Source organism: Hevea brasiliensis, chromosome 1 (assembly GCF_030052815.1).
Source record: "Hevea brasiliensis isolate MT/VB/25A 57/8 chromosome 1, ASM3005281v1, whole genome shotgun sequence".
NCBI classification, from domain to species: Eukaryota; Viridiplantae; Streptophyta; class Magnoliopsida; order Malpighiales; family Euphorbiaceae; genus Hevea; species Hevea brasiliensis.
In genome coordinates this window covers 111,527,540-111,551,025 of record NC_079493.1, presented here as the reverse complement: position 1 = coordinate 111,551,025, position 23,486 = coordinate 111,527,540, and the positions used below count along the sequence as shown (strand labels likewise).

At 32.1% G+C, this 23,486-nt stretch overlaps 1 protein-coding gene and 1 long non-coding RNA gene across 6 annotated transcripts; one reads left to right on the top strand and one right to left on the bottom strand.

Moving 5' to 3' along the window:
• Positions 1-1,806: 1,806 nt before the first annotated feature.
• Positions 1,807-4,711, bottom strand: LOC110652424 (transcription factor TCP20). 5 transcript variants are annotated; one of them, XR_002494424.2, is made up of 3 exons: positions 3,585-4,711; positions 3,274-3,335; positions 1,807-2,191 (listed from the first exon to the last, which is right to left on the bottom strand). XR_002494424.2 is itself a non-coding variant. In XM_021808014.2 (2 exons), exon 1 carries the CDS (start codon positions 4,530-4,532, stop codon positions 3,597-3,599), a length of 936 nt encoding a protein of 311 aa, XP_021663706.1. In that variant the 5' UTR covers positions 4,533-4,711; the 3' UTR covers positions 3,156-3,335; positions 3,585-3,596. The 5 variants fall into 5 exon arrangements, 1 of the variants encoding a protein (XP_021663706.1); XR_002494425.2 differs by having other exon boundaries at positions 1,807-2,136; XR_002494422.2 differs by having other exon boundaries at positions 3,426-4,708.
• Positions 4,712-19,224: 14,513 nt separating this feature from the next.
• LOC131179953 (uncharacterized) lies at positions 19,225-20,093 on the top strand. The gene is made up of 2 exons (XR_009148958.1): positions 19,225-19,321; positions 19,894-20,093. It is a non-coding gene; the product is annotated as an uncharacterized LOC131179953 (long non-coding RNA).
• The last annotated feature ends 3,393 nt before the right edge of the window (positions 20,094-23,486 follow it).

The window sequence follows — 23,486 nt, the reverse complement described above, 5'->3', positions numbered from 1 at the left end:
CCTTTCATTCAAATTCCTCAAACAGCATACTACCTATGGCCGCATGGCACATCTATTTTTGCAGTGTATTGGCATTTATTGACCTCAAAATTGAGTGTCATGGCATTAACTTCATGTCCTAAAAGTTACAGAGACAAGACAATGTCCAATGTCAGATTATTCGTCTTTAAATTTGAATCCAAGAGATATATTGTAAGAATCCCAGGATGGAAACAGTACCACCAGGAATTAACAAGAACTTTCGTAAAAGAGGAAAAAGAGCATAGAAATGTTGACCCCATTGTGAAATTTCACAGAAATAGCCAAGTCCTTGGAGTTATACCCATTTTGTGAAATCTATGTACTTGCTGGCCTTATTAGGCTAAACATGGCATATCATGTATGTTTCCTGGCAGATTTGAATCCAAGCTAAGCACATAGTTCTTCAACCACAACAATCAATTGATCATTAAATGTACAAGCATTCCCTCAGTTGTGACAAAAGCAAAGATTATGATCAGGCAATAAGATCTAACACTGCTTAAGCTCTGTACATGAACAGAATGGAATCAACCTGTTGAATGGTGATTGAAATTAGTAGAACGAGAGCCAAGATGATGGAATTGCTAAGATGGGTTTCAAATGAGATAAGGTTTAAGGGTACATGGAAGTGGAAGGATTGAGGAAACAATTCAGAATAGTTAAAATTAAGCTTCATAACCCAGATATGGTGTGTTTTGTCAAAGAAGAGTTCATAAATTCTCATTTCCATGGAGCATAAAATCTGCTCCAAATACATCAAGGAGTTCATTGTAAACTAACACCTAATTGTCTCAATGTTTATAGCATTGACAAGCAAGAAATGACTGAGGCAATTGAAGGAATATATAGAAGCTTCAAATGAGTTGTTTGATATCAAACATCTTAATGACAACACTTAGACTTCAAGTGAGATTCTAGTGCAAACCCTTTTGGTTTTGCTCATGGAAATTCATTGTCAATAAACCGGCATAGATTTCTTGAATCTATCAATAAAACAAGGCAAGTAACAATAAGGCAGAGTTTTGTAGGACCAAAACTACATTGGTGGTCCAGCAGCGTGTTCAATCAAATACCACATGACATCCAACGTCATATGTGAGTCTTCAAAGGCAGATGTCCTTTCAATAAAGGGGCTGCCGGAGAGAGCAGAAAGAAACCCTACTGAGAAGAATAGATGAGAACACAGATTTCATTGCCAACCACATGAATAATTCAGACAAGAAAGTCAGTGATGAACAGTATCTTCTTCCCTGAATATCAATTTTAAGATTTCAAATTTCAAAACATGCAAAAGACCTCAACCCTATAATCTACGCAGCATGTAAGCTGCATGGTAATATCAATCTGATGGACAATATGCACGTAGACCTACCATTTGTTACACATTTTGTTAAAAATACTAATAGCACATCTTCTCTACTTGTTCTTTTTCAGTTCATGACGTTTTACTCTACAAAATTATGTCAAGGACCATTCAGACAAACTTCATTGGATTCATCACTTACGCATGATTGATCTCTGAAGGTTAACGATTTTCACAAATAGACAAATCACTGTACTAATACTTCATCTTTCATATTTCTGTAAATCTCCACAGCAGAAATTAAAGTGAAAAGAAAGATCAACAACACAATAGGTCCACAAATGGAACAAACAAAAACAACTATTAATATGAAAACCTCATCTATTCTCGCATGGACAAGTAATCAATCAACATGATTCCTAATGTATTGAACTTGAAGAAGCACACATTATGAGCCGAAAATATTCTGGTACCACAAGAGATAAGGATAAATGATATGATGTATATGTCATGAAATAGCCAATGGAACACTCGATCATAAAGATGAGGAATTTGAAAATCAAACATATTCAAAGAAAAGTTCTAGTGTTCTACAATTTCCAACCATTTCATTCTTGAGCACGGATACTGAAAACACTATCTAATTTGCTGAAGACAGTCCAAAGTTCAAATGGTTATCAAGAAAATGTTGCTTCCACATGATACTCCATTCCAAGATGTCATACTTCAAATACAGGATACAATCACCATGTACTAATCGCACACTAATAAATCTTGACTCCAACAATTCAGGGAACTCTACACCACAGCTCCTGGCCATATACCAAGGCAACATCTTGAGACTTGAGACATGGATATCCACTCAAACTACAAATTAAAATAAAGTAATTTTGCAAAATCAGAGATTTAAGGCAAAGATGAATGCCTGACAAGCTTTAGCAGACAGAAATGCTAAGTGGATTTTAATAACAGATTTAGTTGGTCTACATAAATATATTTCTAACTTCATGTTTACTAAGATTTGTACTTATGTGGAGAGAGAGTAGGATTTCATGGCTAATGGTGTTGTCAGATGTTGTACATAAAGGTTCTTGTCTCATGAAAACTGGTTCTTAACTTCTCGAAAGTTTGGAAAGGCAAAGGCACCACAAATTGACTATGATTGACAGTTGGACACCAATGAGATGGACAGTTCATTTAAAAATTTGAAATTTGCACAGATTAAGAGGGAAATTATCCCGGTTTGAAATATTAAGACTATCTAAATTGTATGGTTGTGAGAAAAGCCAAAAATTGGCAATCCTACTGGAGCTGTCTAGTTGTAATAAGAACTCACACCAATTTCAAAAATTGCAGGAAGAACTGTGATTATGGCAATCCTCTAGAAGGTCAATGCTCATATTTACAATTTAACTCTGACGGTAAAAAACACACACCCATTTCAAACATTACAAGAAGAACCAAAATTTTGAGTTTATACTGAATGGAAAAAGGATTAACATGACCAGGTGATAAACAACCTAACAGAAAATTTATGTGTTCTCCTAGGCATGAAATAAGAGGATGGTATACATTCCTAAACTGAAGATTCTTTGATGAAGACAAGTACTGAGACAAAAAGAAAGACGCAGATGGGCCTTGAGGACAAAGTTGCAAAGAAAAAAATGCATTTTTTTGGGAAGAATTATAAGGTGATAACTAGAGAGAATCATTCCAGAAACAGGATAGCAAGTAAAATGGATATAGCAGGCACTCAAATGGAGAAAATTAGCTGCCCCTTTGGAAAAAAATTTTTTTTTTTCCACCAGATAATTAAGAAGCTTTCAAGATCTAAAAGGAATTCAACGACTAAATGACTATTTAAGCTCACAAACAAACTGATCACCAGTTCATCCAGACCAAGATAAGAACAAAACAATTAAAGATGCCTTAAATTATAATCAACACACCTCTCTGAATTAGATAAGAAGTTAAGCCCAAACCCAAACTATTTGGCTATGCACAATTCCACCTGCATATTCCACACCAAAAAGAACCATTACAACAGTTGCGACCTCAGTAATAGCACACCAAAAACAAAAATCAACAACTATAAAAGCACCTGTATATGGAGATATGGGTGATGAAGGGGAGAGTAAGAGGCAAACCAAACCAGTTCCTATTGAATTCTCTTTTGTATCTTTTTTTTTTTGGACCAATTTTACAGCACAAAAACCACTACAAAAATCACTCGGCCTCTCTCAACATCAAGAATGCCTACCCTGAACTGCTATTACTGTCCTGAACCTTGAGAATCATCCTCAGCAGGATTCTGCTGTTGGTGCTGCTGTTGCTGTTGCACTCTTGCCTGCCCCATCTGCTGATAAATCTGACTCAAAGTCTGCGGGTTCAAAACCCCAATATGGCCATCCTGTGATAAACCAAGCTCCAAGCCAGGTAGCTGCTGGTTACTCCCACCCAAAAATGAGGTAAAACTCATGGGACCCATACTGTTTCCTGGCAAGTCAAAACCAGGAAACTCAATTTTTTGCAAATAACTAGAACTCTCACTCCCCAAATTTGTTGTTGCTGGACCAGTGGTAGATGATGACTGGAACCCAAACCCACCTACTGGGGGCCATAATCCTGTTGTTGCCACATGATGGGGTCGAGCTAAATTGCCACCTATCATTGCCCAACTAGTCCTACTACTACTGGACCCACCTAATTCATCAAACTTTTGGTGCAATCCAGCTGATAAAGAGGCTCCTTGCTGTGAAACTGATCCACCAGCAGCTGCCAAGGCTGATGCTGGTATTGTTCCTGTCCCAGTTGCTGCAATTATGGATGGTTCTGCTTGTTGTAATAGCCACTGTATTGTTTCCCCATCAGATTTATGACCCAATTCTCTGGTCAATTGAAAGATTCTTGCTGCACAAAGAGCTGGCATCCTTATCCTCCTTCCTCTACCTTCAACCTTGGTGTGTCTGTCCTTGTTTGAGCCTCTTTTTGGTGCTAACTGCTTCTTTTGCTCTTCTTTGTCTGCAATTACAATCTGGAAATCTTTTACTTCCGCTGGTTTGTTCTCTCCCATGCTTGCCTGCCGTGGCTGTTGTTGGTTTTGATTTTGGTGTTGTTCTTGTCGTTGCTGTTGTAGGGTTTGAGGAGGATGGGTCAAGAAATTAGGTAGTTCATGTGGTTTCTTTGAGTTTGAGCCCTTGGGATCCATGAACAGGAAAAGAGGCAAAATAAACTAGAAAAAAAGAGGGGTCCTCTTTGATTGAAGATTGTGACCTGAAAAGTCCAACACTTTCATGAGTTTTCACTGTTTTTGGCAAGAAAAGACTCGGAGGACAACCAAAACCATTTATAATATTAAAATCCCAATGTGCTCCCATTATCAAAAAAAATAATAATAATAACAAACACCCTTTATTTCTACCCTTCACCTATATTTTTCACCTTTTCTCTCTCCCTTTCTTTTCAAAGTTTCAATTCAGCAAATTACTTTCATGGCCACTTCATTTCATAACTACATTTTCACTGCAATTGGGTTTTTTTCTCCTGCCAATCTCACCGTTTCAGACACGCACATGAGGCCAAAGGATACCAGACAAGAATATCACATCCCCATTCTCACATTCCATGAATTCTCTATACTCTCTACTCTTACTATTGTCTTCATTATTTATCATCTTCTTCTTCCATGCCATTATTGCAACAAAAATATATAGTGCCATGCATCTCTTGTGACGAACTCAAAAGTGGCCATGTGATGCTTCTCCTATTGACACCTGGATATCCTTGAGTAGACACAAAAATTGCTTCTAACCCACTCTTGGCCATCCTTCAGGAATATAATTAAAGAAAAATAAAATTTTAAGCACAACTTAAAAAAAAAAGAAAGGTTTGTACTGGAGAGGCGGTGTTGGTGCATGCTGCAGTGGAGATAGAAGGGAGGTTGAGGATTTGAATCTACATCTGTTTCGTGTTTGTTTGGAGACTTTGGAGAAAGGATCTTTGGTGGGTCCAATCCATTTCCAAAAGTGTTCTGACAGTACTTTGGTAATCTTGCAAAATATCCCATTGTCAACCACTTCAACTTACCAATTCTAGTCTTGTTTAGTTTAAGAAACTCTAATTTTTCTTTTTTTAATAAATATTTTTATAAACAATTTACATTTAAAAAAAATATAAATATATTTAATATATAAATTAACTTTTTAAAAATAATTTATTTTTATATTATAAAAAATACTAATAATTATAAAATAATTTAAAGTATAATAAATTAAATAAATAAATCAGTTTATTATACTTAATTAGAAAAATATAACTCACTGAATTTTATTTTTTTACACTAAAAAAATAAAATACTCTACTTATTAGAAAATTAATTTGATAATACAAATTAAGTAAAATTATTTTCTATGCTGTTTAGAAAATGTTACTTTTAATCTACCTACTTCTAATCAAATAAGTCCTTAGCATGCATAGATTTCCTTTATACCACTTAACCAGCTGGTCATATACTCATTTGCATATGAATTATAATTATGAAAATAAATAAACTTATTTTTAATTAAAATTTAAGAATATTATAAATTATGAAAACTCTGTTTTGTAGAGCAGTTGTAAACATTAAAAATAATATAAAGGTTATATATATATATATATTATGAGAGTGTGAAAACTTGTGAGCAATATATACAGCAACATCTCCTGTTTAATAATTTTCATGGAAAGTATTATAAGGAAACTTATGGGAAATGGGCACACCTGTCCAAGCAATTAATCCCAACTAGATTGAGTGGAAGCCTATTAATAGCTCAAGAAAAAGACAGCAATTCCCTTACATTTCTCCAATCACAAAGTTGCCCAATTTTCAATCCAACCTTGAAAGTGATTTCTTATGTCTTAATCTCCATTATATTATTAACTAATGCATAATTTATGCAAACCTAACAAGAGAGAAGAATCACAATTGTTGTGGTAACTACATGTGTACCTCTTACTTGTACCATCTATAAAAAAAAAAAATAAATAACACTAAAAAAACTGAAAATTAATTTACAATTAAATCCCTAAAGTATATCAAAATCTATAAATTGATCCTTAATTTATTTTTTTAAGTAACAATTTAGTCTTAAATTTAAATTATGTTAACAAATTAGTTACTGTGATAAACTGCTTTTAAATTTGAAATACTGCCCTGTCTATTTTTATCTATCACATTTAAGTTTTACACAATAATTAAAAAAAGATTGGATAACCTCAATTTTATAAAAAATATATTAATAATTGACTAAAATACTTTTATCTCTCTTAATTACTTCTTCTATAAATATTTATTTTATTTAATAGAAATAAATAGTAAATTAAAAAAAATAGTTAATATTCATTGATTTTCTAAATGTGACAGATAATTTAAAAAAAAAAACTCAAATGTAAAAAATAAAAATGGATAGAGATAATAATTTAGTACTTGAAGTTTTATTTGATACTAAAAAACGTGATGGGTATTAATTTATGGATTTGTTATACTTAATGACTTAATTGTAAATTATCCAAATTTAAACTATATTTACACTAAACAAGTTTTTAAGAAAGGGAGAAAAAAAAAAAAAAAAAACCTACATAAAGTGGTTAAAATCTTTAAAAACAAGTTACCATAAGTAACCTAATTTGATGAAACAAGCAACATCCATAAAACAAGTTACCACAACCACCTCTATTGATTTGGGGAAATTTCTGAATTAGTATTTACCAACCAATGTGCTAGTCAAATTTAGGCCACTTATAAGTAATCAGTAAGGAAATAGGATGCTATTGTTTTTTTTTTTTTTTTAAAGATTGTGGGAGATATAGTTTCATTAGAATTATTATATTAATTATTAAATGTCACTACACTGACTTAAATTTTTTCTTTTAAACAGAAAATTCAATTCTAATGTATGTTTAAGTAAAGCTACTACATCAAAAATTAACTTAATTTGGTATCTTATACAAGCTATTTAGTAATTTGACTCTTGAATTTCCATTTCTTGTCCACTTTCATACTTCACAATTTTTTTTTTTACTGTAATTTCATCCTCTTGTTTGGTTGGAGACATAATCTTAATTAATTGATTTTTTTATAGCCTATGTAGTTGCTTTCAGCACCTGAAATTCACTTTCATCCAGTTTACTTGAAATTTTGTACAACATATATATATATTCAACACATATTTTCTATATTAAATATGTAGTTTAAAATAAAAAAAAATATTTGACACATTTATCAAACACATTTCTTGTATATTTGACACTTTATAATTTTTTTATAATACATGTTTTTATATATTATTAAAATAAAAATAATTATATATATATTTTTTAAATGGATAAGAGAGAACTATATTATGAGAGTACCACTTAATTAATTAGAGACCAGCTATGAGTTTAATCATGTTTAATGATTCAATCATGAGATTTATTCAATCGGTTCAACTATTGTAAGACCCACTTAATAAAAAAAAAAAATCTTAATTGGGATTGTTAAATATAACAATGCATATAATTATATATTATATATAGAAATATAATCCTATAATTATGCTAGTTAATAATATTCATGTAATTACGTAGTTAACTTACCATAACCAACCATTATCTATATTCCATATAAAGAGATCAGATCATCTATGAGGTACATTCTTTATCCCTAATCAATCTAATACAATATTCTCTCATATTAGATTGAAGGTCCTTACCGTGTCCATACCCGGTAGACCTCTAACCCATTTATTTTTTATTTTGTAGGACCATACCTATAATTAATTTTCATAGACGGCAACACTTCCCTTCTTCAACTAGTTTTTGAAGGTGAGTTGGTTTTTGTCCTTTTTTTTTTATCATGCTACTAGAACTAATCTTATCTTGTGAGATCCAGCATTTTGAGTGGTAGCGTGAACACATCGTGTACATATATCAAATTCGATACGTGTAGGGTGCCAGCCTTACTAATGAGTACGTTGATTTTCCAAGCATAGAGTATTGTCACAAACCCCATGTTGCATAGATACAACCTTATAATGGTGATAGCTTAATATTCTCTTAAAAACCCTCCCTTTGCAATCTTGTTTTTAAGGGTGAATTCTATTTAGGTGGCTTGTTCCTCGTGCGGTTCATATCAAATAGTATCAAAATCATCCTAATCATTATTTGGGTCTCCCATAAGTGTTTCATGCTTCAAGTGAGCATTAAGTGTGAGGAGGTGTTAAATATCTCACATTGATTAGGTATGTGGATAATATATATAAAGATTTGAACAATTCTCCTCCTTTGAATTAACTTTTAGGGATGAGTAGGCCTGTTTTATTTTTTATTAATTTAGTTATTTTTTTAATTAAGTAGAAAAATTAAGAGAGTGAAAATTTAAATCTGGATCTAACAAGTGAGTTATATGCCTTCAACCACTGAATAAAATCAGAAAATTGAGTTAGCTTTCATTTTCTTTTTTAATTTTATTATGAATTAAACTTTATATATATATATATATATATATATATATATATATATATATATATATATAAAGGGAACTGCAAATTTCAGAAATTATAATGTAACTAAGTACTCTATCTCAAGTGAAATTCCATATGACTTGTATAGTGTAGGGGGGAAAAGAGAGAATGAAATGGTTGATTGGTCCAAAGTGGCTTTGTAGTTTCAAAATTCAAAAGTTGGAGGTTGGAATGATTATTGTTTCATCTTTTACCATTGGAGAACTACAATTAAAAATGAAAGGGAGAGGGATTAGAAAACTAGAAAGTGATTTACTCTAATATTTTCTAAGTAAACCATCTCCCTTCCTTCCTATTCCCATGACAAGCACAATTTCTTCACTATCAACATCATATATATGAGAAACTTCCAACTCATCTTAACACTCCACTCCATTGACCTTCATTGCATTAAAATTCCATAAAATTGTTGGTTATCATAGTGGAGATCCTTTTATATATATATATATATTCCTTTAATTTTCACTTTTATTTCTTCTCTTTATCATTGTCTCCAACTAGATTGCTAAGTAGCTTTACTGTTTTGATATGAATCACACAAAGGAATAGAGAATTGAATGATTTTCCCACTTTTTGCCCTTTTAAGTTTATAACTTCGATAAAAATTCACTTTAAATTAGTAATATTAAAACTATGAAGTTTCTAATTTGAGTCTCAATCAAACCCTTATATATATATATATATATATATATATATATATATATATATATATATATATATATATATATATATATATATAAATAATTGTAACTTTGATTTGATATTGAGTAGATCAATATGATGTAATTATGATAGGAGGTGGGTATGTGTGTTGGTGATTGTTTTGGTAGTGAGTAGTCATTTGTGCTTCCGATCATGTAGACATGGGAGGCCCCTTCTTTGAAAGCTAGACGTTGAAATTATCATCACCACCCAACAATATCCCAAGAATTCAAACTCCATCTCCCTATCTCTTTCTTAAGTTTTTTTTTTTCCCCATTTGAACGGAAAGATTGAATGTTTGTGATTTTAATTAAAATTCAATCAACATATCTTCTCATTAAAGAGAAAAAAAAAATCAATCAACATAATTGAAGTAGTTAATTTATATATTATTTTTTTTTAAAAGTCAGAAATTGTTATGATTTCTTTCTCTTCATTCACATTATATGTTGATTAAATGTGTAAAATATTCAATTTATTATTATTATTATTATTAAACTTTTCTCATTTTCTTTTGTAGGATCTTGGCTGTTTTATCTAACAATATCACAAAAAAGAAGGAACTGAGATATTATTATTTACAAGTCAATTATATTTTCCAATATTTAAAGTATTTAAGAAAATTGAGTTAATGAAAAATATTTTTTTCATTAAAGGAAAAATTAAATATTTTTTGAAGAAAATTACTTTTTTTTTTAAAAGATCAAATCATTTTCTATTTTATAAAATTTTAATAATCTTATTAAAACGTGATAACATTTACACATACATGATATAAATATAAAACTTTATTTTAATATTATAATTAAATAACAAAAAATACTTTAATAAAATTTTTTTTAAAAATATTTTTTGTACAAAAATTATTTTTTACGAAACAAACAAGACTTAATCTTTAAACTTTTATTTCATTGATTAAATAATCTTTCCATCCGTATTAATATTGCAATGTATTTTTAAAAAAAAATTAAAGAAAATTGTAAGGAGAGAAAATTTGATTAAAATTGAAAGTCTATAAACATTTAGATTTTTAATTATTAGACTCTTTTAATATTATCATTAAATTAATAATCTAATTTATTCTTTAAAAATTCTTAAAAAATATACTAATTGTGAGACAGACATTAAATAATTGGGCTATTAACCCAACGATAATGAATTTTTCTTTGCAATATATGAGATTATGTGTAATGAAATTTTGAAATTTTTTTTTAAGTTAATCTGATCAATTTAAATTTTTACTCAAAATTTTTAATATTTTTTTTTGAAAAATTAACATTTTGATTTAAAATAATTTATAAATTAATAAAAAATTATTTTATACAGCGACTCAATAAATAATATAAATTAATTTATAATGTAAAATGATTCAATTAAATCCATTTAATAAGTAAAAATGAATCTAATCCTACCAATTTAAGAAGATTTGTAAGCCTACAATTAATTTTAAATATTATGAATATGAATTATTCGTAATTAATTCATTAAAATTAATTTGATAAATTCAAAATTTGATTTAATAAATAAATAAATTTATTTTTTTAAAATATATTAACAAAACAATTCACAATCCAAAATAATGTAATCAAAATCCAATAAAAAAATGAGACTCAAAATAAGTAGAAGAGGAACCCCTCTTCATTATCACCTCCATATATAAGTGGAAATATTTAATTAAATTTAATATTGTTATAATATACCAATTGATTTTAATTTTAATACAATAATATTTATAATAATAGAAATGGTTAATAAATACTTAAAATAATTTTAATCAGAGTCTATTGGATATTTATTGACTTTTTTTTTAAGTTTGAATAGTGTAAAATGCTTGATTATTTGTTTAATATTTTATGATTATAAGATAATGTTTTGTATTTATTTTATGCATATTTAGATTATTTTGTTATTTTAAAAAAGTTTAATAATTATATTTTTTATATTTAATTTAGATATTTAAAAATGATCCCTTAAATATTGAAAAGGGCTGATTGGTTCTAGTTCCAAGTTAATGGGGGAAAAATATTTATGGGGGCAGCTAATAATAGGGGTTAAGACCTTATCTTTATCATGGACACCACCACCACCACCACCACTCACCCAAAGCCTAAAGGTAGAATGTATTGACACAGACCTAATGTAAACTGATTTGTCTTTGTCACACTCATTAACATCACATGCACATAATCCTTACAATGTAAAGTTTTTTATGTGTGAATTCTGCAAAATTAAAGCTTTTACATACCCAAATTCTATTTGCTGTCCTTGCCACAAGAATCATGTACTTTCAAAAGAAAATTTCAAGTTTAAAGTTTAAAAAAGCCATTATTAAGAGGGATAGTTATACATTTCAATAAGATTAATTTTTTATAAATCATAAAATGAAAATAAAAAATATTATAATAAATTTAAAAAATTGTTATTATTATTATTATTATTAGTTGATAATAATGGAGTTGATGTGCAGAGATTAGGAGGAATGAAAATGGAGAAAGAAAAGGGCAGCTGCATCCACCACATTGAATTGAAGACACACCCACCAATTGCTGAGCTCCAATAAAGCCAGAATCTCTAACTGAATTCTTTGCTTTTGATGAGATAAGGACCTCTCCATTATTATCCTTATGTCATATCTACATCTATGACCTATCCCTTTCTATTAATTACTTTTTTTTTTTTTTTGCTTTTTCCCTAATTCCCACTCTTTTGTTTTCTTGTTTCTGTTCATGCCATCACCAATTTGGTTGTCAAATATTAACAACTAACAAAATCTAACCCAATCAATTTATTTTCTTTGTGTAGTTTTTGTTCTGAATGAATTTTCTAAGGTGATGTCATTATGATTAATTATTGATAATCATTTAAGGGTAAATATCATTTGACAAAATATATTGCAATAATTAATTATTGATCATAAACAAGTTGGCAACATTATTGAGTTAGTAATTTATTTATAAACATTTCAGGATTTTAATTTTAAGTAAATTATATCATACATCCAATGTAATAAAAAAAAAAAGTATTGGACACAGAAAAAAAAAATTTGTAATTTAATTTTAAAAGGTAGAACTCCACAACTTTATAAGTGAGAATGCACATATGCTGAAATCACACCATAAATTTTTAAAAGTTATTGTAATAGTAAAAAAAAAAAAATAAAAATGGTTGCCAATATCAAATTTTGGATGGATATATAGATTCCATGTACAAGAGGTCACAATCTCAGTCATGTGCTTAATGTGCAGAAGAAAATCTTAGTATGGTGTATTGGGGTGCTTGAGGGAATTAGATTTCCCTTTCTTATAGAGAATCTAAAGTTTTTCAGTAGCTTGAAAATGATTGAATTAATTTTCAATAACTTAGAAAAAATATATATGTGTTGTACTTTTTATTGGGAAAATATGACAATGCAGCAAACTAGATAGCAAATTTGAAGTGGGTAAGAATCACTTATCTGAAGAATATTTTTGCTACTTAATATAAATAAGATATACTCTATCATATATATTAATAATCTCTTAAGTTATAAACAGGAAGTAATAATACGAATATCTTAAAAGGAAATTTGTCTTAATTTATAAACTGATGAAATCAGTTTATAAGTTTTAAAAATAAATTTATTTTTTTGTTTATAATATTTTTTTTGACTTGTAAAATGAGTTTATAAAAAAAATTGTGGGAGATCAACTTTAGTTTTATACTTATAAATTTTATGCTTATAAGTTAGTTTGACTAAATATTTTACTATATTATTCTTTTTCAATTTTTAAAATTTCACTATTTATTTCATTTAATATCCTTTTTAGTAATTTTAATAATAAATGTATTTATATGCTATTTTTTACTAAATGTATCAATCACATATAAACACTTTAATCAAATAAATAATTATTTAAAATTTTAAATGCTTATAAATTTGTATTAACTTATAGACTAAGATTTGTATGTATCCATCGTATGAGGCTCTCTATTCATAGGTTCATAGTTTTTGTTCTCTTATTATCATTTGTATAGAAGTTTATGCGTTCTCAAATTGTTCATTTCAACTTTGACTTGGATTCTGTTTGGTTCTCAAGAAAGTTATTGTAAAGTTTGATTCTGTCACGACTCAACCTATGGGCCAAACTGGCACTAGGACCTGGGCTAGCCTAAAGCCCTTGAGGCCCGTAGTAAGCCTAACTATTCCTCAATCCAACTCTAAAACCCATTTGGACCCAATTTCAAGAATTCAACCGAACAGAGTCCGACCATAAAATGGACCATTCAACGGAGAGTTTTTTACTCGCCTAACTTGTAAACACAATATATAATAAATTGGGGAGCTCAGCTCACCCTTCACATGATCAAAATGTCATAACTCAAATAGGAGCTCAGCTCCCTCATCCAATCCCATCATACATACAATTAATAATTTTATAGGTTCAACATAACTTTTATAATACATGACCAAAATAAAAATAAGTGCTTCTAACACATGCGGAGTCTAAAATTTAACTCAATTGTATAAAATATATTAAATACTATTAATGGACCTGCGAAAAAGAAGAGCAGGTTAGCCACAACAAATAATCCTCCTGTAGCCTGGAAAAATAGATAAACAGGAGTGGGCATTCAACTCAGAGAGTAAAATACCAAATTTAATCATAATCTCTATAACTATCTAACGTTAATGCACCCTGTGAAGTGAAATGCAAAAAGGCAATTTGGAGCACTCACACACCCAACACTGTCAAGCAATACATATATGGGAGCTGATCCCCTATACAACCCTCTTAATCCAACCTCTGCCAGCGAGTGTCTCTCAAGCTGGACTTTCACTTAATAAACCAAATGAGGAGTCCCAGCAAGTGTCTCTCAAGCCGTGTCTGCCCCGAAGGACTGGGTCCCAGCGAGTGTCTCTCAAGTCGTGTCTACCCGTCCTGTCCATATCCAATACTATATCGCACGCATGCTACACACACACACTGCTCCAAATTACCACAAATAACATCTATGGCACTTCAACAATTATGAATGCAATATAAAATATGCCTAGTATTTAACTATATAGATACATATTTATAAGTGATGCATGGGCATGTTTGAACATATAATAATATCGAAATTATAATTAAAATTAATATTTTACTCACAAACTTGAATCGAGGTCATCATGTGGTCAAGGAGGAGGAAGGTCCTGCTCACTGACAATTTCATTGCAATTATTTAATATATTTGACTCAATACAAGTTTAGAAAAGACCAAAGACACCCTAAGTTGTGCTGAAAATCTGGCAGAGTCTCCCCTATATCTATGACCTACCCAACCTTCAAAATGGTTTAAATAACACTTCTAAACTCAACCCATATCTCATCATTATTATATGGCCCCTCCTGGGCCCTCCAAACCAAGCAATAATCACAACATTAGACAACTCAATTATAAGACTTCAAAACTAATATTTTTCAAAAACTATCCAAACTAACTTTAAAAATTCTATAAACCTGTCCCGTGATCCTTAACAATATTATAAGGCTATTGCAATAGGAATCGTAATTTTCTTATCATCCACGTATATTTTATAAATTTTATTCTAACCCAGTACAAGGCAAAAATTGAGTAATGTAGAGTTCGAGTTTACCTATGCCAAATCTAATAACTGGAACGCGTCCAGAACGTCTGAAAATGGTGGGGTAGCCTATAATCTTAAACCGGTTCTGAAATGGTTCCAGCAGCTTATCTGCTCGGCCCGAAATTACAGATCCGGGCGACGATCGAATTTCCACGAAATGAAAGTACATACGCGAAGTCCACAATACCAGGGTTAGAATAAAATATATATATATATATATATATATATATATATATATATATATATATATATATATATATATATATATATATATATATATTATTTGAAAATTAGGGATGTTACATTTTTCCCCCGTTATAGAAAATTCATCCTCGAATTTTATACAAGACAGAATAATAACACATAGTTGCATATCAAACTTATGAGTAGTTGCTGCAAATATCCCGCTCTAACTTCCAAGTGCATTCCTCCATAGATTAACTCCTCCACAGGACTAACCATAGGGATTTGCCTTGACCAAAGTTGTCTCATCTGATAGTCTACTATGGCTACTAGTTGCTCCTCAAAGATCAAATTCTCATTTAACTCCACTGTGTCTGGTCGCAGCACATGAGAAGGATCGGGAACATACTTTCTAAGCATGAAAATGTGGAATACTGGGTGGACATGAGAAAGGTTTGGTGGCAACTCTAACTGATAGGCAACTACTCCCACTCTGTCCATGATCTTAAAAGGTCCTATATAACGAAGTGCCAATTTGCCTTTTCTTTCAAAATCTCATAACCCTTTTCATAGGAGAAACATTCAAGAATACGGTCACCCATTGCAAATTTTATATCTTTTCGCCTTGGATCTGCATGGATGGTTAAAAATTTTTATGTCTATCTGCCCATGTCGTAGTATGCCAGCTACCATACTCCTTCTAAGTTTAAACATCACATCTGACTACTCGTTTACCCCTCTTTTTTTTTTTTTTTTTTTTTTATCATCTCTAGTACTCATTATAACTCTAATACTCTTGACTTGATATCTAATAACTTTAATCAACTTTGGCGCTTACCTCACTTTTATTACACCCTAACGTGTCTCTTGGTGACTTTAGTCCTCATTCATTTGTTTCAATAATCTTTGTTTTCCAAAAACATGACTTATGTCCCTTACCCTATAGTATCCTATGAAATGCTTTCCTGTAGCACCTATCATATACATCTTGTTTGAAACCTTTACTTGTCCTATAACCTCAATAGTCAATACCTATAAATCTTCTCATTCCCATGATACTTCAAATTTTCAATCTCTTTTGTGTCATTACTAAGGTCCTTAGATCAGCTCTTGTCCATCTTATGTAACTAGTTATGTAGAGCTCCATCCAAGTGTCAAGTGTACCCTACACCACTTATCAATATTGGAAAGTGAACTGGGTCTCTTCTTTTATAGGATAAATGTATTTGTATTCCCTGGAAACCCAGTTAATGCAACTTTATCGTTTCTCACTCCTTCTCTGAAATGGAAATATCTAGACTTTTTCCTAAAGCTTCTTAGTATGTGGCCTACGTCTAACACATTGGTACTCAGATCGAGGCTCTATTACTTCTTTAATCTATCATCTCATAATAACTTGTTTTAAACATCTCTTAGTGTGTTCCTAGCATACCTATTCCTTCTTATCCTCATCATTATAACTAGCTCTACCGAGCTTTCTTCCTGTCCTTTGGATCTTATCCACTTTCTTTTCCTATTTCTGCTATCGTTGATATCTTTTCAACATGCTGTACTTTTTCCTTAATCTTAGTCCTATCTCACCCTTATACATTTTCCTTTAAGGATGTCCATCCCATCATCAACTTTAACTTTCTTTTTTTTTTTTCTTTTATTTCTTAGTCTTATCTTGATTACTAGTTCCATTACTTCGCGAATTCTAACTTTACTATTGACTCCTACCAGCACATTCTTCACATTACGTAACACTTGTAATGAACCATAGAAAATTCTTTTTATATCCCCTTTCCCAACTTACCTATCAGAACATTATCATTCCCTACCAGCCTTAATAGGAAATTGCTCAAACTAGATGGATAGGAGCCCCATAAATTATAAGTTTCATCTGAACTAACACGACTGTGGGAAATATGTGCCATGCCTTAATTCTGAACAAGATACTTCACGTGTTCATTCTCCTTAATATAATCACATATACTGCTCATAGCTTTCCAAACTTCAGCCTCAACTTTTCCCATTAGCAACAATTTCATTCGCTGTAACTCATTAGCAAATAATACTTCCTCCTGCTTATAGTTTAAAGGGTTGTAAGCCCTAGTAATTAGCTCAATTTAACTCCTGTCACCTCTCTGATCATTCTTTCATACTTAACATTAGGTACACTATTATCGTCATTTTTGCCTCAAAAGATAGGATATGTACTAACGCCCATCAAATTTTCAATTAATTGGATCACTTTGACACGACCTCTCTTCTTGACATAATCTCCTAGAATCGAAACACGAGCCAATTTGAAAAGAAGGAGAAATGTTCTCCCACCATTTATGGTATACCATGGTTTGATAAACAATATTTAGCTCATACCCCTTAGTCTCCCTTTTTAGTTTCATTATTTCTTTGTAATTATTGTGCGTTATTACAAGATATCAGTTGTATCTACTATTTGTTATACTGTTGTAACAACCCATATAAAAAAAAAAAAAAAAAAAATTGCTGATGGGATTTTTGGCGTGTGGCAGTGGGTTTCCCACTGTCACAGCCAACTTTTCTTTTAAAAAAAAAAAAAAAAAAAAAAAAAAAATTCAAAATCAAAAACGGGAGGAGGAAGCCCCCCCCCCCCCATTTTCTCTTCTCTTCCTTTCCTTCCCTCTCTTCTTCTTCTTCCTTTCTCCGGTGACCGGCGACGTCCCAAGCAGCTCCCACCGCCGGCGACCCACCCGCGACCACCAAGACCACCAGAAACGGCGGCAAGAGAGGGAGAGGAGAGAGAAAACGCGCGCATAGTGGGCAGCGGCTTTCCGGCGCAATTCCGGCTTCGTCCGACGTCCGATCGAGGCGATTCCGATGGCGTTGGAAAGCTTGTTCCGAGAGCTTTCTTTTGACACCAATTTTGAAGCAAATGGAGGTCGGATGAGTGAGATATGGAGGAGAGAAGTTTCGGGTTTTTCAAGCTTTTTCGTCAGATCTACGACGATCCGACCGTTGGATCGACGATCCGAGACCACATATGGACTGAGGAAGAGGAGAGGAACATGGTGTTATGATCAGATCCGCAAATGTCGGTGGATCGCGGCCACACACGCATGGTGCAAGGCGGTCTTGAGCTATGGAGATGGTTCAACTTCAGAGGCTTCCTCATAAATTTTTGGAATTTTTGAGACACAGATAAACTTCTGTAAGACAATTTTATTATTTCTCTGTCATGGAGCATAAATACATGTTTCTTAAACAGGAAAAATTAAAGAAAAATTCTAAGAAAAATATATGATGAAAGTAAAATTATTTGGAGATATTCTATGGTGTTAGTTGAATTTTTGGGTGATCATAGAATATTTTTGAGAAATATGGATGGATTTTAGTTATATTTTTAGCATGTGGGCATATAAGATTAATTGAAATTAAGATAATTAAATTTTATATAATTGGTTGAAGCTTGAGGATGGAGGTTTAAATATGTGAATATTTAATTGGGTTGAATTAGGAATATGTTAGCTGTTGGAAACTTATGGAATCGAGTAAAATTCTTGAATAAAATATTCATGGGTGATTAGAAAATTACAATTCATTTTGCAATAGCCTTATAATATTATTAAGGACCATGGGCAAAATTTTAGAATTTTAGAGCTTGTTTGAGTGGATTTTTGAAAATGTCAATTATATGGACTAAAACGTAATTTTTAAAATTTTGAGTATAGTCTGATTTGGAGGGCCTGGGAGGGGCCATGTGATATTAATGAGATGTGATTGTGGAAATTGAGAATTTAGAAGTGTTATTTGAGCCTCTTTGCGAGTTGGGTAGGTCCTGTATAGGGAAACTCACTGATTTCTGCATGAATTAGGTCATCTATTGACTCTTTATAGTTTTATTTTGAGTTAGTACTAATAAATTTATAATTTAATTATTAGGTGATCGAGATCAACTATTTTCCTGCATCCAGCAGCCACAATAGTCGACGGTGTACTGTGAGTAGAATATTAATTTTAATTGTAATTTCGATATTATTATATGTTCAGCATGCCCATGCATCACTTATATGCATATATTTATGTAGTTAAACTCTAGGCACGATTTATGTTGCATTCATAATCATAATATGCCATGGATGTTGTTGTGGTAATTTGGAGCAGTGTGCGTGCGTTGGCGTGCGTGTGATGTGGTGTGGACTATGGATAGGACGGGGTAGTCACGGCTTGAGTAATTCGCTGGGACCCGTTCCTTCGAGGGGTAGTCACGGCTTGAGTAATTCGCTGGGACCCTCGATTTGGTTATTAAGTGGAAGTCCGAGCTTGAGTAATTCACCGCACTGTGTTGGATTTAAGAGAGTCGTATAGGGATCACCCCATATGTTATGATTGATACTACAGGGTGTGTGAGTGCTCCAAATTACCTTTTTGATGTTATGATGTGAAAATGTTGTTGATGTTGCATTTCACTCTACAGGGTGCATTAGTTTTAGATAGTTATAGAGATTATGGTTAAAATTGATATTTTACTCTCTGAGTCGAACGCTCACTCCTGTTCAATATTTTTCCAGGCCACAGGAGGAGTTATTTTACAGAGCAACCTGTTTTCTTCCTCGCAGGTTTAACGTCGATTATTTAATTGTATTATTATTCTCTAAATTTGTAATTTAGGACTCCGCATGTGCTAGTAGTAGCATTAAGCCTGTCAGGGACTGTATGAATTCAAGTTTGCGTATTAATAAATGAAAAGAAAAATTTTACGAGTTTTAAATGGTTATAAATGAGGTAACAGGGTTGAGCTGGGCTCCCCTAATTTTTGTTTCTGATAATTTCTGGGCTAAGTTGGCCCGAAATATAATTATAACAGTTTAATTTAAATTATTTTATGTGCATATTGGGCCTAAATTGTGGGCCTGGTTATGGATTTGAGGAATAGTTAGGCTTACTAAGGGCCTCGGGGGCTTTAAGCTGGCCCAGGTCCTAGTGCCGGTCCGGCCCATAGGTTGGGTCGTGACAAAAGTTGGTATCAGAGCTTAGGCTCTAGATTCATGGGAAATAATATAATTGGGACTGAAAAAGGAGTCTTGTTAGGATGTTACATGCGGAGTATAGGATTCTGTTTCATCTTTTTCTGTAATTCTTTGTTTCTAGATTCTGCTTTATACCTCGGGAAATATAAAAGTGCCTCAATTAGTGTCTTGATTTTCGTGGAGTACATAGAAATGTGAAATAGAGTTAGTAGACATGTGAGGTCCATCATGAGGATACGTACTCCAAGAAATGCTATGTTTCTGTCTGTATGGGTTTAAATGGTGTGCCCATTTACATAAAAGTGAGTCTTGAAAGTACAGTTGCCCTAGATAAGGATGAGGATACCACTGCTAGCAGTCATCAGTGGATGACCCAGTCAGAATAAGTTTATGATAATAGAAGATTAAAGAGAGATAAGAAATTAGGAGACCTAGTCGGTCAGGACGTATCGTAGTAACTATACAATGTTCTCGATGTCTGCTCTGTAAGCTGCAGATTACAGTACCGACATGAGATTATTGTGTAGAGCTGCGTACTTCCCTGTAGTGCTTATGATGAGGATGTTGCAGGCAGTCTCTGTTTTGGTACAGTAATACCAGAACAGAGTTCTATATCTGCAGAGAAGTTGGGAACTCCTGGTTAAGAGTCTAGAGCTAGAATATCGAAGGTCACAGTTGGGTGATAACTAGAGTCAGTGACTCAGTTACCCTAGCATAAGCTAGAGTTGCATTAAGAGTTGCCATCAGACCAGAGGTTTCGCACTAGATGCAAGTAAAGGTGACACTTATAGGGGGAGATCATCTAGTCTTCAGTATGGAATTTTGGATTGTTTTTGTAGTACGACAGACGTTTTGCTTAGAGTTTAGTGAGAATAGTATACCTTGTGTGTATCAGTAAGGAATAAAGTACAACCCTACTACCTAGGGAAGGTTGGAACTATGAATTGATGATTTACAAGCTATGATATAATAAGAGAGTCATTAATTTGACGTGGTTTTGGCAAGGTAGTAAATGTAGTACCTTTATTGCAGTAAATTAGGGTATAGTCCTATCTTTTTAGAAGGGATCGAAGGTTATTATTAATAATAGTGACGAACAAAATAGTGCCCCAGATGGGACTGTAAAGTGTGGTAGAGAGTAGTTGGCTCGGGTATCCTGCAGATGATGCAAGTTCCATTATAGGAATTATATATAATTAGATCACGATGGATGTAAATCCTTTGAATTGGATGATGGGTTTGGGTGCCTGGAATCTTAAGTTTTGGCTAATTGAGTAAACATGGAAAATAATAATAATAACAAATAAATAAAATTATTGCAGAATCAGTTCTCGAGGTAGTAAGGGTATTATGTAAGCTAAAGGATAAGAATAGAGATCCTACAATAAAGGTATGACTGCAATTTCCTGAGTTCCTTTCTAATTTCAAATTATTCAAAACAATAGTATAATCTAATTATAATAGTGTTAAGAGTAATAAATTAGCGAAGATAAATCACAGAAGACCAATGGATAAAGAAAGTGCAGAATGAAAGTTTGGACAATTGATTGCAGATGCAATATAATCTAAATGCTAGTGGAAGTACTAGCTAGAGTGGTCAAAGGACCAACCGAGTAGCAGACATATGATAACGCGATAGAGACTCTGAAAGATATAGTTAGCAAGTACAGCTATTATGTTAGGAAAAAGAATGGAACCAGGGATAGAATAGTCAAGTTCTATTTTGGGTAAGACAAAGGAAATAAATGAAAGGACAACCTAAAGAGCGCATAATAAAAGGAACAAAGTTAAGATATAGGATAGACTAAGTGTTATTCTTGGCAAGGAGAATGACAAGGATGGAAAACCCAAAATGGGACCACATTAGTGAGAAAAGTGATGGAGGTATGGAATACAATAATAATGAGTAAATATTAGAAGGTGTGCGATGGTATTGCGGACTACCTAAATAGGTAGAGAAAGAGAAGTTAGTAAGCAGTAAGTTGAATAAAAGTCAGTCTAAGGGATCAAATAGGTATGATGAGAGGAAAAGAATGATAGATAATGACACATAGGTTTTAGGTTAGACTTTTGAGATAGTGAGAAGGTAGTTAGAGGTTCGTTATGAATGTCTTTCTAACATTTTTAGTATGATCATCTGAATCTCTTTGCAGTGACGCAATAACGACAGAGCAACAGTAGGGGTAGAATAAAAAGTGACAAGTATGGATGGTAATAAATCACTAGAAAGTTTAAGGATCAAATTAATGACCATAGATAAGGGTGGAATTAGTGTTTGAAGAATCTATTAGCGAGAGAAATCTTTCAGGAATCAACAAAAGTTAAGGGCACAATATAAACGATGATAGATATGAATCATTGGTCGAGTATAAGTAAAGTTAATAAATTATAAAATATTATGTCAGGAAGGACAATGTTACGGTAAAGTGTTCATGCAGATGATATCTTATAGGTAGAGCACAATTGTGCTAAGAGATGATGAAATTTGAAGAGAAAGACCAAGAAACATAGATTAAACATTATTATATGGACAATCGGGCGTAGTTGAATATAAGAGGATATTTTTCTTTCTTTTCAAGTTTAGTTTGTGCTATTGGTTCTAGAGGGTTATATAAGGAACGGAGACAGAGTCAAGGAGACCTAGTTATTTAAGAGTTTGGTAGGCACCAATTCATATACAATTTCGTAATATGAGAATGACTGTAAGTGCATACCTAGTGTTAAGTATGAAAGGACGATCAGAGTAATAACAGGAGTCAAATTGAGTTAGCTACTAAGGCTTGCAACTGTTTTAAACTATGAGCTAGAGGAAATACTATTTATGGATGAGTTTCAATAGATGAAATTGTTTCTAATGGGAAAAGTTGAGGCTGAAGTTTGGAAAGTTATAGGCAGTATATGTGATTATATTAAGGAGAATGAACACATGAAGTATTTTGTTTAGAATTAAGGCATGGCACACATTTCCCACAGCCGTGTTAGTTCAGATGGAACTTATAGTTTCAAGGGCTCCTATCCATCCAGGATGAGCAATTTCCTACTGAGGCTGGTAGAGAATGATAATGTTCTGATAGTTAAGTTGGAAAAAGGGGATACCAAAAGAATTTTCTATGGTTAATTATAAGTGTTACAAA

Excerpts from the sequence above, each read along its gene's own strand:
- LOC110652424 (XM_021808014.2), bottom strand. The coding sequence starts at position 4,532 with ATGGATCCCAAGGGCTCAAACTCAAAGAAACCACATGAACTACCTAAT.